The sequence below is a fragment of the Diceros bicornis genome, chromosome 5 (assembly GCF_020826845.1).
Source record: "Diceros bicornis minor isolate mBicDic1 chromosome 5, mDicBic1.mat.cur, whole genome shotgun sequence".
In the NCBI taxonomy this organism is placed as follows: domain Eukaryota; kingdom Metazoa; phylum Chordata; class Mammalia; order Perissodactyla; family Rhinocerotidae; genus Diceros; species Diceros bicornis.
The window spans coordinates 44780241-44795395 of record NC_080744.1 but is presented as its reverse complement, the minus strand read 5'-3'; the positions used below and the strand labels follow the sequence as shown (position 1 = coordinate 44795395).

The following is a 15155-nucleotide window of genomic DNA, read 5'->3' as shown; positions in this document are numbered from 1 at the left end:
TGAGAGTTTGGTCCAGGAAATTGCTCGGCTTTCTGATGAACTCTGATGTTAACTGTGGCCCTCAGATCTGGATTAATAAGAATACCAAGGACTGTAAAAAATATCTTACAAAGTTGGCTAAAGGATGAATAGGATATTTAAAATTTACCCTTACATGAACATTTCTATCTGATGAATGCCCCTCTGCTCTCAGTTTTAACAGTTCTTCAATTTATCACCAGGACATCACAATGTGAAGCAAAAAGAATATTCTATGAGGGCATGTCAGGGAAATCATCATAGATGGAAATTAGTAAGGCAGTAATTTTATAAATTATTCAAAAACAGAGTCAATGTAGGATGTTCAATTCTCCCTTAGAAGAGATGTTCAACTGCTAGAAATATGTTCAACCTGCTAGAGTTTCAAAGTTTTAAATATATTTATACCACAGAAGGGAAAAAACCTTTGAATGTAAATTTCTTCTGTTGACTATAAAAGTCTGATAGTAAATTTACAGGTACAAATCCATTCCCATTGCTTACTCTCATAGGGAGCTGAAAAATCGCTGCACCACATAAACTAGGAGACTTGGAATCTAGTTTTGGCTCTGCAGTTAGCTCAGGATGTGTCCTCCAGCAAGTGACTTAACCTTTCCTGAATACTGCCAATGAGGATAAAACCGATGGGTTTTCTGAAAACCTTCCTTTGAAGTCGTTTACTCTAAGGCAAAATCATTTTTCTATGTTTGCCATCTTCCTCTTCTAACACGGCAAAGCAAAACTTGGTTTCACTCTTTAATAAATGCCTCCTTTGTAAGCACAAACAGCAATTATAAAGCCAACTTATCATCAAAGTACTAAGCAACTTTGGGTTGAGGGTTTGCGGGGATTTGATGGCTGTGAGCTATAACCAGTGGCTGGCAGCCTCCTGGCTGGTGCATGTTCTTGGGACCAAAGTCTCAAAGACTAGATGTTTATGATTGCTGCCTGAAACCAGTTTTTTCCTTCACACTTTGAATTAATTTGTATGTTCACACTCCATTACCATAAATGATGACCCACAACCCTTCATAAATGCATTTTAAATTGCATAGCTTTAGGGAATGATTATTTATTTACCAGGAGTTTTACCTGTGCATTAAGCATTCAGAGAAGGTAAAATCAAGTGCATTGAAAGAAAGAAAGAGAGAAAGAGAGAAAGAGAGAAAGAGAGAAAGAAAGAAAGAAAGAAAGAAAGAAAGAAAGAAAGAAAGAAAGAAAGAAAGAAAGGAAGGGAGAAAGGAAGGGAGAAAGAAAGGGAGGCAGAAAGAGAGGCAGAAAGAGAGAAAGAGAGAGAGAAAGGAAGAAAGCAAGAAAAGAAGAAGGAAAGAGAAAGAGACAGAGACAGACAGACTTAAGGGGCAAATTCCTATTGGGCTTTTCTAGATGATGAAAGATAATTATTTTATTTAATATAAAATATATGATTTTTCAAACTCCAGAAAAATAATAAATGCCTTTCTAGCTATCATCAAAGCAGAAGAAAATAAATATATTTATTCTTTAAGTTCCAACTAGGTAATACTTGCTACTATGCATGTTTTCAAGTTTTCAGCCTTTAATCTCAGCGTGGTAGAAATCTTGGACCATCAATTGAGAAATAGTTCCACAAATATTTAGCCCTAGATGATCTTTTCCTCATTCTTTTACACTTTCTTTTATTATTGAAATATTTAAATATACACAACAGTAGGGAGAATAATATATTTCATGTACCCATCACTCAGCTTCAACAATTATCAACATACGGGCCAACAGTATTCCACTTAAACCTCTCACACCCAAGCCAGTGGGTTGTTTTAAAGCCAATTCCAGTAAGAATCAGATAATTCCTAAGGTTCATTTCAGAATGAAAAACATATGATTCTAATCGTATTTCTATATCTTATTGATCAATATTATGTTTGTACATTTATAGCCCTAGTGATAAAGGGGAGTATTTTAAATTACGAAAATGAGAGGGTTTTTTATTTTTCTTGTTTTCAGAGTTACTATAAACCATGCCTCTAAATCACTACCAATGGCCGCAATTTATAATCACAGTATTTTTACTATATTTGAAAACATATACCTCACACACAAATTGACATATTTTTGATAACTTAGGCCAAAAGGTAGCCATGTGTAATAAATCACTTAAAACTATAAAATTAACAGATTCTTAATATTTTCCAAGTAATACTTTAAGGGAAGTCTCACCCTACTCATCACCTATCCCTGAAATATTTATAATGAGAAATTAATCGTTTTTTTGTTTTTTGTTTTGTTTCCACAGATTGTTTTATTAGTATGAGCTCCCAGGTGTGGTTTTGGGTATTTAAAACTCTAACAATCACTAGAACTACTCCTTAGTTGCAGAGTTTCACTTCAACAAATATTTTAGGGGTGGCTTCTGATCATCAGTGGTCTTCAAAGCATTTATTGCCTAAATTTTAATGTCTATTTTATTTGGCTTGGTGATTACTTCTAATTTTGGATATCTCCAATTTGAATGCTAAAGTGCCAAATCTGAACTTGGAAACATTTTAGAGAAGATTTTTTTCTAGAGAATGCATTTGTACATTTTTGGTTGTCCTTTTACAGAAGATAAGCATTTATACATTGATTTATGTGGTTTAATGTTTGTTAACTTGACTACATGTCCTATATTTCTACCCACAACAATGCCATTTGACTTATAAAATTCTAGAGAGTAGACGTCAAATCTCTTTAACTCACTTTATAGAGAAGCTCTTGTAAATAAATGGCTAATAAATGCTTTTGACGATGACGATGAAAATAATTGAGACCTACAATTAATTCTGTAGGAGAAGCAACATGATCCCTTGTCACAGTCCCCAAAACAAGAAAGGAATTGGGATCTCTTGCTCAGCCCCTCATGGATGAAGTGGAATTCCTTCTTTGTGCCTGAGTTCCACCATTTTCTGTAACTGTTGAATGAGCTGAGGCAAAGTGCCATGGGAGAGTAGGCTGAGAGTGGAAAATAGTGATCAAGAGCGTGGACTCTGGAGTCATGCAGACATGGGTTCAACTTATTAGCCATGTGACCTGGGTTTCTCAGCCTTGGAAGTTTATTGACTTCTCTAAGTTACTGTTTTCTCTTCTAAATGATCCACAGAATTTTAAAAAACTGTCACCATCAATAAAATAGCAATTTCCTACCTTGAAGGACTGTTATAAGGATTGAATGAGAATTTGTCAAGTGTGAGCCCTGTGTCTGACACAATTCTCAATAAAAACTTTTTTTTTTATACCAGAATCACTCTTAATGCTCTTACTGATGAATTATTTTTAGTTGCTAATATTCTAAAGACCCAAATGTGAAATCATTCCATTGTTTTGTTTTGGATCAGTTTCTAAACAGTTGGATTCTTTAAGAATAATATTTGCATCTTAGTTTTTTTAGTATTTTGTATTTTTCATAGACTCTTTATTTTAATGACATCAGAACACTGACTTTGATAGAAAGGGTATATATTTTCCTGATTTCTTTGTAATTATATTCTTCTGAAATGCTAACAACAATGGTGGTTAGTAAGGCTGAAAAGGAGTTCCATTTTGGTTAGCCCTGTAGTTAGGAATTGTGTATAAAAAGGTAGACACAAGAACTAGGCTGGATACTAAAAGTAGAATTATTTTTACAAAGTAAAAATACTAGATTAATTTTTGCCAGATGTATAATAATCATTACACATGTTTTGACATAGAAAGATCTCCAACATATATTGTTTATTGAAAACAGCAGAGCGCAGGGAAACATAGTAAAATATGTCTCAATATGTGTTTGAAAAAAGGATACAGACAGAAAGTTAGATAGATCAAATATAGATATTTATAGATACATACATATGTTTATATAGGAATAGAAAATTTCTGGAAGGATTTATAAGAAACTGTCAGTAATGATTGCCCTGGAGAGAATAACTGTAGATTTATGTTAGATAAGAGACATTTCATTACATATATTTTTAGTACTTGTTAAATATTTTATCAGTCTACACTTTACTTTTTAAATAAAAATTAGCTAGTATAAAAATTACCATCATCATCATCAATAACCATTTATTGAGTTCCTATCTATTGTAGGCAATGTGCTAGACTTTATAAGAATATAAACTCTAATATTCACAAGCATCCTGTAAAATCAGTCAAAGTTATATAGCTTGTACAATATTGCAGAGCAAGTAAGAGATGGAGTTATTTTTTTCTGCTTTTAACTAGAGTTTTCAGAAATCTGTAATTCATAGCCACCAGTACAGGCATTTAGCTCTTTACTACATAGAAAATGAAAAGAATTTCTTCAACTATGATCTCAAATCATTGAGATTACAAATTCTGTCAATATCTATCACTCCTAGAGTTTCTTTTAAGGTAGAGACTTAAAATAATGTCTTTCAAACCTATTTTTCATTTTAACTATTAGAACAACCTTGTCATGTAATTTTTTTCTGAGTTGGAAGTTATAACCAGGATTTGCACGAAATCCAGCTGGTTTCTGACAAATACATTCTGTCATTTAGTATGAACACATCATTTTTGTATGGCTTTTAAAGCGTTATAATCAGAGGTCCAAAAAATATAGCCTAACTTGTATTATGTCAATTACTTTCCACTTTTAAATTTTTTAGGAAACACTAGTATTTATAATTTTGTGCATACAAAATCTGTGATATGTCTGAATATTATTATACAGTGTTTGTTCTATTGATCCTTTCTAGTGATTTGAGGAACTACCAAAATATGCCAAGGGCCACAAGGAGGTGGCAGCATAGCTACATTACATTGCAGATTTTCATCTTTTATTTGGGGGGGAAAAAGCAAGAGGAACAGCAGGATCAAATTCACTAGCAAGAAAGAAAGAGATGAACTGAAGAAGGCCCAGACTATGACTGTCTGAAGGATAGCACAGATGTAGAACACGCGGGGAGGCGGATTGGTCCCTACAACTCAGCAACACTAGAATAGTCCTGGCTATAGGAATGTGCCCACTGTAAATTCTGTGGTTGCATTAGAATTCTGCTCCCAATTTGGCCATGTGGATACTTCTGTATGATTTAATCAAGATGAAATATCCTAGATAAGCGAGGGTCCAGTTCATAAAAAGAGTAACTTATTACTATGCTCATTCAGAATGATTATTCAGGGCATTGAGACTAAACCTAATTTTCAATCTAATTTGCCATTCCTTTTATCCAGGAAAAAAATGCTTTAAATCAGAGTTAAATCCTTACTCTCATTTTATCTTTTCAAAAATAATATGATATCCCAAACTGCTATCAAATCTGTCAAGTGCTCCTACTGCATTCCTATTGTTTGGGCATTCAGATGGCTTTCTCACAATAGTGCCCTCAGATCTTTTCTCCGCCTATATAAAGACTTACATAAGCCATGGCTTTAGAAATTATAAATTAGCTACTTTTCTCTCTCTAGAACATCAGTCCTAAGAACAACATGAGTTTATTCTATTTCCTTTTTAATGGAGTTAAAATTTTATTTTCTTTTGTTGTAAGCTGGGAGAGCGGGTTAATGAAACTATTTAAATTTTGATGACAATTTTAACAAAGGATGCAGCTTTAAAAATTATCACATGTAATGAGATGGAGTATGGTGGGATAGAATTTCAGGTCTTTTTTTAGATGACTTTGGTTCATTTTCCTTATTCAGAATAAATGGAAATCTCTTCATAATGCCCTAAATTTCTCTTTTTGCCCTTCCCACATCTGGGAAGCTCCTTGCACCCTCTTCTCTCAACCTTCTTTTGCCTTTTTTCCTTCTTCCTTTTCTCTTTTCTCCTTTCCTCTCCCCTCACGTAGAAAAGGAAAGAGGCACCTCAGTTTGATTTCAGGAGCTTCAAATGGCCTCCCTTCTCAAAAATCTTCACGGGGGCAGCCACTTGGTCTGAAATCACCACACTGCTAACTTCTTTTGGTTAAAGCACCAAATCTCCAGATAAAGTCTAAATCTTATGCCTCTAAAGAAACCAGCCGTTTAGCAGAGTATTGCCTATAAAGTACATAGGACAAGTAAGTTTTGGTGGGGAGAGGAGATAAGGGAACAGAGCATGGGCTTCTCCTCAGGAAGTCGCCCGGTCTCCGGTGGTAGGACCCAGAGTCAGAGGCCCTGAGCAGCCAAAGGGAACAAGACTTGGAGATGGGTTTCCCTGTGGAAAGAATGAAGAGCAGAAACCAAAGAGAGATTTCCACCTTTGTGGGCATCTTTCATGAGAGCAGTATTCCTAGAATCCCCAGAGCGAGTGATCATTTAATAAAAAAACCTGTTGAATGGACGAATGAATATGAAAAGAATTGTTCCTCCAATTCATTTTTTTCCTTACCTCGAAACTTGGACAACAGTAAACTACATTTGGACATGTGACAGCTAATTATTCTTCTTAGCCAGTAATTATATTCCATCAAGAATGATATTCATTCCAAACAGTGTCCCAGAAGAGCAGGAAGATAAAGGGCGTCCACATATTTTAGAGCAAGTTACAGAAGAAGAAATCTACTTAGCTTATAAATGATTTGCTGCAAGGTTAGAAAAAGTGCTGCCTCACGCTTCTAGCTCATTTGGGAACCCTGGCTATATTCCTCAAATAATGAAACGTTTAGCCACTTCTGCTACTTCTGTACTTTCATTTAATTTAGTTACTTTTATATGCTTAGGTGCATTCAGGAGCCTCAGGCAAAGTTTTGAAAAGGAAAGGATAAAGTGCTGACTCTTATAAATCTCTGCTCTCTCTTTGAAGAATATAAAAAATACTCATGTGCACGAAAGGCTGGCACCACAGTATTAACTACAGTAGGCACCAGTGATTTTTTTTTTTACAGCTGCTGTGGAGGCATTAATATTAAGGCGAAACCAGCTTAGCATTCAGTTTGACATCTTTAAACAAGTGTGAACTGAATAGACTATAATGGTAAACAAGATACAACATATTGCCTGACTTGCAGAGTTAATTCTTTGGTTCTCTGTTCTCTGTCAGTAAAGGTCTGTGAAATGCTTTTTGGGTATTTTCTGTTTATTGGGAACTAGGGACAGTTGTGCAAGTAAGATGTGCAGTTTCGAATAGCCCGCTTCACTTCACGCTTTTACATTCATCGTGTTACTAAAGAGCAGGAAATCCCCTGGAGGAGTAAGAGAAGATACTCGCTCCTGGGCCTTAAGCTTACCTTTGCAAGTTGTTCGTGAATCTCGAGCAGGCTGGGTCGGTTGACCTTGGGCCCACTGACGCTGCCCGTATTGCGATAGTACTCGATCTTGGGAACGGCATCCACGGTGTTGTGGCCAAAGGTTTGTAGGTAGTATGTGTTTGTGTGAGAATCATAGGCATGAAAACTGGCATCTGTTTTAGCAGTGTCTCCATTTTGGAGGAAATTGTCATAGCACTCCTGATTCCCAGGCCTAAAGCTGATTCTGAATCTGTTCTGGGCTGCATCCCCGAAAGAGGTCTCTTCATAATGCGGGGGGTCGGCGTTGTCATCCGCAGCCGCACTGCTCTCCTGGCTCTCTTTTATGACATTAACTTGAAAGCGATTGGTACTACTGGGCACCGAATCCAGAAATACATTGGAAGAATTGTTCAGTGACATCTTCCAAAATGGATTTTTTTTGGACTAAGCTTTCTATTTTATGCTTGTTTTTTTTTTTTTTTAAATCATATATATTTCCTCCTCAGAATAAACATTAATGTGTTTGCATTAGGGAGCTCCTAGCTTTTGTTCTAGAAGAATTCAATAAATAGATTCTTGATGTATTGCCTCCCAAACAATCTTCTGACCACTCTTCAAAGCTGTCATTGAAAAAGAAAATTAAACTTGTTTCAAGAAATATAAATATATTTAAGTAGGAATGGGGATATGAGGAACAGTTTTCTTTCACAAGACATGCAATTTTAAATTCATTTCATTAAAAATTACCTGTCTAGGAACCTTAGTCACCTGAGTAATTAAATCCCATAATAAATAACTGGGGACCTGCTTCAGCAAACAGAATTTCCAATGAGGTCATTAAAAGGTTACCTGTGTTTGTGGTATTTGCCTGGACTCAGTGCAGTTGGAGTCAATATGACTTTAGAAAAGATATAAGTACTAACTGAGTACAGTAAGGGCTGATGAGAATATTCCCAGCCTAAAATAGTTCATCGACAAAGAATTTTATGATTGATATGAATATACATTATATGATCAATAAAATAAAAAATGTTTTTAAAACTTCTAAAAAATACATTCTTGTTAGTTTATAAAAATATGTCCTGGCAAGAAGATGTCTCTGTAAATTCTTAGATCTTTTACTAGCCTTCAAAATGTTTTGTTTGCTTATATGTTTGTTTTATAAATGCTATTATGGAACCTTTAAAAAAACATGAGTATTCAGACTAAGGAAATAAATCACAGCCCTTAATAAGTCATATGCTATATTTAGGTAAAATAATCATGCTCTACTGATTCTTTTTAATGAAATATTCTCAATCTTCATGGAGAGGTTTATATTTGACTGTGAGATAAATAGACTACATAATCATTTTCATAATACCCATCATGAGCCCATCTTAGAATATCATTTCGTTAGAATAATATCTCTTTATAGATACCTTAAAATTTGGCTTTTCAATGAATGTTCTAGAAAGATAGATAAATACAAACAAAAGCTTGCCTCTTTCTTGCAGCTGTTAAAGGTATTTCTTTGAATTAAAAAAAAAATCTCACCTTCAACTCTCAAATAACCTTTCCTGGGGAAATTATAAGTAAAGCTGTTATCTCTTTGGTTTTTTATAGAATACCCCTCTTGTCTTCATATTCCTCATCGTCCTCGCCTTTACTCCACGCCTCAGAATCTACTTTATGACATACTATTAAGTGTGATTTTTACCCTTCCCAGAAATGTTTAACTTACCACCCCGGAGCCTTCCCAGAAAGTATAACCCGCTTCAGCATCCCCCAAGCTTATATGTGGCACCTAGCTTTCAGCCTAGAATCTTAGGCTGCTTCTTATTGGTTAGAATCTTCCTTGAAAGAGATGGCTGAGCAATAATTGGCTTGGAATAATATTGTAGGCTCCGCCCAGTCATTAGCCCTGAGAAACCTTAAGTACTACATCAACTAGTAACTAGTAGTAAACCATTAATCCTTTTAGACAGAAAGTAAAATAAAATTTCTTTAATTCATAAGGGGAGTTGGATTGCTCAACAGCAATCATCCAACAAAATCTGAGCAGCGCTTCACTTGTTAGGGGCTAAGTAAATTGAATGCCGTCATCTCATTTCACGTGACTCCTAGTGAGCTCCTATTGTTTAGCATGTGCAGCAAAATATAGTCCTCCAGAGATAATTTCTATGCGTTGTAACTCAAAATTGATATTTGAGACAATTTTATCTTGCTTATAGTAGATATTACCTTGACGCTTCTTGCATGAGAAGTGAGTAGATTGAGAGTACAATCAATAACTTATTGAAAATATTTCTACCTAGTGGGAAACTCAAGCAGGAATCAAACTGTGGGTAAGTTTCCCCGTGGCACTGCTGAATGACCTGTTTGTCTCCACCTGGCAAAACAGTTTTATCAAACCCAGTTTTTGAGTTTTGTTGAGGGAAAGGTTTTTGCTCGAATCTGTGTCGTGGTGATTATTAAGGCAGCACAAACAATTCCTCTGTGCAGATTCTGTCATTGGTTTTCAATCAGGATGATTGAATGAGTCCTCTTTGTGTTTTATAAGAAACTATCCAAGTGAGTTCCAGTTGCCTGAGCAGCGCAGTTGTGGAGTCATAGAGTGGGTAGGAGCAAGTCCCTGGAGTCAGGATGCTCGAATCACAGCCCGGCCCTGCCACTTCCCATCTGCATGAACTCTGGCAGATGACTCAAACTCTCCATGCCTTAATTTTCTCATCTGTAAAATGTGGTGGTGGATAATAATGTTACCTACCTTGTTGTAGAGTTATTGTGAGGATTAAATGAGTTAATTTGTGTATAGGATTTCGAACAGCACCAGTTTGTACTAAGCTCTTCCTTTTATTATGGCAATATTTACAATTGACTGGTGAGTTTTACTTAGTCACATCCAAGATTCTGGAGTGAATCATTAGAGATGGAATAGGTACTATGCCTATTAAAATGGGGTGGAGGGGGAGTTAAGTTGGTGAACAGATACTAGATTGTAGAAAGAGATCTGGAGGTACCTAAGTAAAACCCTTTAGACGCACTTAGTCAGGTAAATGTCATGCTAATCAGTCAGGCTAATGTCATGAGGCCGTATCAGAAATAGAGGCAGAATTACAAGCATGTAGCTATAACTCATTCTACCCTTAAACGCCACCAGTACAAGGCATTTATTTGTTTGAAAAAGAGTTATGAGTCCCCATATTGGAGGTAGTAAGGCAGAGGAATTAGTCACATTTCAGATTCAGCTGGTGGGGCTGGTTATGCAGACCAGCTAAGATGGGGCTGGGACCCCAGTCAAGGCCTGTTCACTGGCCCAGGCCAGCACCTGCGAATTTTACTGACAGTTATTTCTGCCACTTCTAGTCTCCTTTTCCTTCAACCAGTCCCTGAATCCCAGCCCTCTTTCAGAAGCCCACCTATTTATTCTTTTACCTTTTTCTTCTACCAAAGGCTGTGAATGTCTCTGAGAGCAGTCAATTTCCTTTTTCCTTGCTGACTGACTGCCTGACTATGGACGGTGTAGTGTGAATTAGTTTTAGTCTTGGTCTTACATCAACCAGACATTTTCATTTTAAGTCTTTTATCTCTAAAATGAAAGTCTTTGTTCTCTATTAAGGGGATTCAGGCATTCTGGAGCAGATGGGAGATGGTTTGGGGGATGTGGACGAAATTACACCATTCATAAAGCCAACTTTGAAAGGAAAACCCGATTTAGACCTTTCTGATAGGTGAATAAGGGAAGAGGAGGGAACTGTCTGGAGGTACACTTCTCTACCTTTTCTCTTGTTCTCCTTGACAGGGCTCTTGGGAAGGGGCAGCTAGGGGATGATCTGGCTATGACCTTGGACATCTATTTCTAGAAGGATTAACATTTAATGAAATTTCCGTGTTGTATCCATACTATAACTGCCCTTTGTATCTTTTATATTGTTTCTGGCTCTGAAAATACAGATATTGAGGTCTTTTCCTCCTCTCGTCCCTCCAAAAAAGTCTAAGACACACTATAGACCACACATCAGTGCCGTGAATGAAGACTCTTTTGGTTAAAATAATTTCTCTTTACTGGGATTGGAAATAATTTTATAGTGGAGCTGATGACATCTCAGAGGTTTGTGGGTGTTGAACTTTCAGAAACAATGCTCATACTTTATAAAAGTTTCTTGTCTTTTGGTTTTTGGAGTCTTTTCTTCTTTTTGAAATAAAGATCTAAACTTGTATTCTAATCAACAAAATGTAGGGTCTTGTTGAGTGCCTTCTCTGGGAGATAAATGGAGCATCTGGTACTTGAACACATATTTTAGCGAGTACTTTTAAAAGTCTGAGTCATAGAGGAGATGCCTAGTGTCCTGAGAACATACAACTTTCAGTGTGTCCAGCTGACTTGGCTCGATGAAGTGTTCTGGGGCCAAATTAACTGGCTACAAGGTGTCCCAGGTAACATTCCTGTACCTACTTGGGTGACAGAGCCTCCTTGAGGTGTGGATTTGGTCCAGAAGATCCATAGGCAACACAGATGTGTTATAAATCTACTAGCAGATGGAAAGCATCAGGGAATTTTGCTGAGGCAGCTGGTTGTGTGGTGCCATAGACCTGAGCAGTAACCATATTTGTAGGATATGTAAAAGTGTTGAGGACAGTGTCTGGGAGTACAGCAGGATGTTTAAAAACAAGGACTCTGATGTTAGAATGCCCAAGTTCAATTCCTAACACAGCTACTGTCTAGCTTGGTAACCTTGGGAAGTTACTTAATCTTTCTCAGCTTCAGTTCCTCATCTGTGAAACTGAGATAACAAAATGGAAAAGGTAGTACTGAACTGGAAGAATTGATACCAGTATCAAATCACGTAATAAATGGAAAGCTCCTAATTTAGTGCTAACGCTCAGTAAATATTAGGCATTCCATTTCGGTATGTTTCACAGTTTTGTGTTCTCAAGTAACACAAATATTTTTGTATTAATTCATCTCCTGCTATGTTCCTCCATTCAGGACTAATGGAGAGTCAGAATTTTGTAGTTGGAAAGAATTTTAGAATTATATAATTCTATCTTTTCATTTATCAAATGAAGAGAATGAAGACCGGAGAGGTTGAATAACTTACACTAAGCCATTGCTTCTTAAAGTTTGAGAACCTCTATTACTATTACCAATGAGGATAATAAATAATGGTAGCAAGGTATCTTTAAACAGTGTTTTATGGTTTTCAAATTGCTTTCACATTCATCACATGTCACTTGGTCCTCTCAACCTTCCTGCAAGATAAGCAAGATGGGTTTTTTTATCATTGTTTTGCAGATGTGGAAAATAAGTTCCCTTAGGTAACTTTCTAGGTCATAATGCTAGTTCTTGGCTAGGCCAACGTTAGAATTCAAATCTCTGAGTCTCCTAAACTGAAAAACTTTTCTTGACTTCTTAAATCCTCATCTCAGATCTCTGGGTTTACAGGTATGTTTGTAGAGTTCATAGGACACAGAATTGAAAGGCACATTAAAAATCCTCTGGTTAGCTTCCTCACTGAACTCCACAGAGGTTGCACACACACCACATGACTTGCCCAAGGTTGCATAGCTCTAATGGTGGCAGAGCAGAGACTCGACTTCTTGTTTCTAGTAGAGTACTCTTTACACTAAATCATGATGGAAACTCACTTTTTAATGTTATTTATAAAAGGGAAGGAGGATCAAGTATCAGTCTGAAGCAAGTCTGGTTTGGACCCAAAGCTAGGGGATTTTATTGCAAGAGACTCCAGAAAGAGGAGAACCAGAAGGGTTAAATTGAGAGATTTCGGGACCTTTAGGGCCCGTGGCTACTTGCAGGGATTTTGTGTTCGTTTTTTGAGATATTTCTCACCTGTGAACATTTTTTGATCAATGGCTATTATTAGGAAAATCATGTTCTCTTTATTCTTTGGATTGAAGGTCTCTTTCGTTTAAGACAACTGATTCACTAAAGCTAGGGGGCGAGGGTCAAGAATGTGGAGAGGGTATCTGGGCATTGCAGAGGGGTAGAAATGAAGAAGCAGGAAGCCTCTATCACAGTTCATTGGCACAAAAAGGAAGCAGAGATTCAAGGCAGATGTTAGAGATAGGAATAAAGATGGCATATATGGCTGGAGCAATCCTTATGCTCTATTCATTAGAAACCTTGATGTGGGGACAGGAGAAAGTGAGGAACCCCAGCAATGGCTTATTTACACAGCATGATGGTTAAATTAACCGTACACATTTATTGAATTCAATGAATGAAATGAGACTCTCTCCAGCACACTCAAGGTAATTACAATTGTAACCACCACGTGTCCCAGTGGCATAACCCTAAAAACCATAAAGCTGGTACTCTCACGCAAGTGCATATTCAAATGTCCCTTTATCAAACTCTTCAACTTCGTCTTCCCATGTAGAGGAAGGCATGCTACTATACGGGTCCAAGAGGATTTTGAAGCATCTGATAATAAGCAGTCCCAAGAAGATACACAAAATCCCAACAAAAGCAAAGCCAGTTTTTTGCTCCAGAGTCAATGAAAAAGCTGATACTTCGTTGACACTCATCTTAGCTGAGGAGTTGCCACAGTAGGTACTACTCATTATTCACTGTCACATCATTGCGGCTCTTCAGAATTCCTGCTGGAGTCACCTCTTGGCCTAGACACAAAATTGGACTCAGTTTAGTTTTACCCATGTATGGTATTGGGCAAGTAACTGTTTTATAAAATCTGGCATTTTTCAAACCCTCACAAACTCACAAAAGATGTTTGAAAACATTATTATATATGGATCAGAATCAAGTTAGCATTGGAGATGCTACTTCTGTAGTAATTAAAGAATTGTCTTCCTGGACACATAAAACTGTGCCTCCATACTCTAAGTATAAAATAAGTATGAAAGTGAATTTTCAAATAACCCTAAAAGCTTTTGATTCATTGAGAGATGGTTAAGTCACCGCTTCTTTGACCTGAATTGTCATCTAGTTTTCACTTCATTTTTGCATGTACAGTTAAAGCCATAAATAATCATAGGGTGTGAGCTGGTCAAGCTCTCTAAAGGCCGTACAGCAAGGTCTATCTCCAGTGCCGTTTTATCCAATACAGATTCTGATCCTTTTAAACAGGTGTGATGCCTTCCCCTTTTTCACCCTCTTAGCTTTTATACTTATGTACTTGTATTTTCTTTTTTGCTACCACTCCATACACTAAATGTCAACTTCTTAAAGAGAGAAATTGTGTTTTCAAAATTATGTTAAGAAAGCAGTACCCAACATAGCAGCTTGCAGGTAACAAGCAGCAGTAGCTGTGGCCCATTAGCCATCTCTTTACCATCACCATTAGCTTTCAGAACACCCTAAAAAACATAAAATCCAAGTTAAACAGTATATTTTCTAGGCAAATTCAGCTTCAAGATGAGCTCCTCAGTCTCCTTCCCAAAGAGATTCCCATTTCTAAGTTACTACTGTACTGAGATTCTAAAACTACAATAAAAATGTTCAGAAAGTATGTTGAATTGAAACAAAATAGTTTTTTCCCATTTGATATCTTTTTTTTTTTTTTTTAGGAAGATTAGTCCTGAGCTAACATCTGTTGCCAATCCTCCTCTGTTTGGCTGAGGAAGACTGGCCCTGGGCTAACATCCATGCCCATCTTCCTCCACTTTATATGGGACGCCGCCACAGCATGGCTTGACAAGCAGCGTGTATGTCCATGCCAGGAATCCGTACCTGAGAACCCCGGCCTGCCGAACTGGAGCTCAGGAACTTAACCGCTACGCCACTGGGCCAGTCCCCCATTTGATATCTTAATGTTAATTAAATGAGATAATTAAAAATGAAAATTTGTTAATTAAATAGAATGATTACTAACCCACAGCCACCCTTCTTGAGAGGACTGTCACCAAATAGCCTGCCATCCAATAAGTGAGAATGAGGGACTCCTGCTGTTTTTTGTTTTTGTTGTTGTTTCTTCTGATAATTTTTAAGAATTATGTTTATTA

The 15155-nt window shown here is 36.8% G+C and overlaps 2 protein-coding genes across 2 annotated transcripts in view; both read right to left on the bottom strand.

Moving 5' to 3' along the window:
- SLC12A1 (solute carrier family 12 member 1) overlaps window positions 1-7610 on the bottom strand; it is an 82434-nt gene extending 74824 nt beyond the window's left edge. Inside the window, exon 1 of the mRNA XM_058540542.1 lies at window positions 7191-7610. Coding sequence (XP_058396525.1) covers window positions 7191-7610 — 420 coding nt within the window. The remainder of the gene's footprint in view (window positions 1-7190) is intronic.
- A 5901-nt stretch (window positions 7611-13511) lies between these two features.
- On the bottom strand, window positions 13512-13757 carry CTXN2 (cortexin 2). Its single transcript, XM_058541518.1, has one exon. It carries the CDS (start codon window positions 13755-13757, stop codon window positions 13512-13514), a length of 246 nt encoding a protein of 81 aa, XP_058397501.1.
- Window positions 13758-15155: the final 1398 nt, after the last annotated feature.

What these genes read in the sequence shown, in the direction of transcription:
- CTXN2 (XM_058541518.1), bottom strand. Translation starts at nt 13,757, where the DNA reads ATGAGTAGTACCTACTGTGGCAACTCCTCAGCTAAGATGAGTGTCAAC.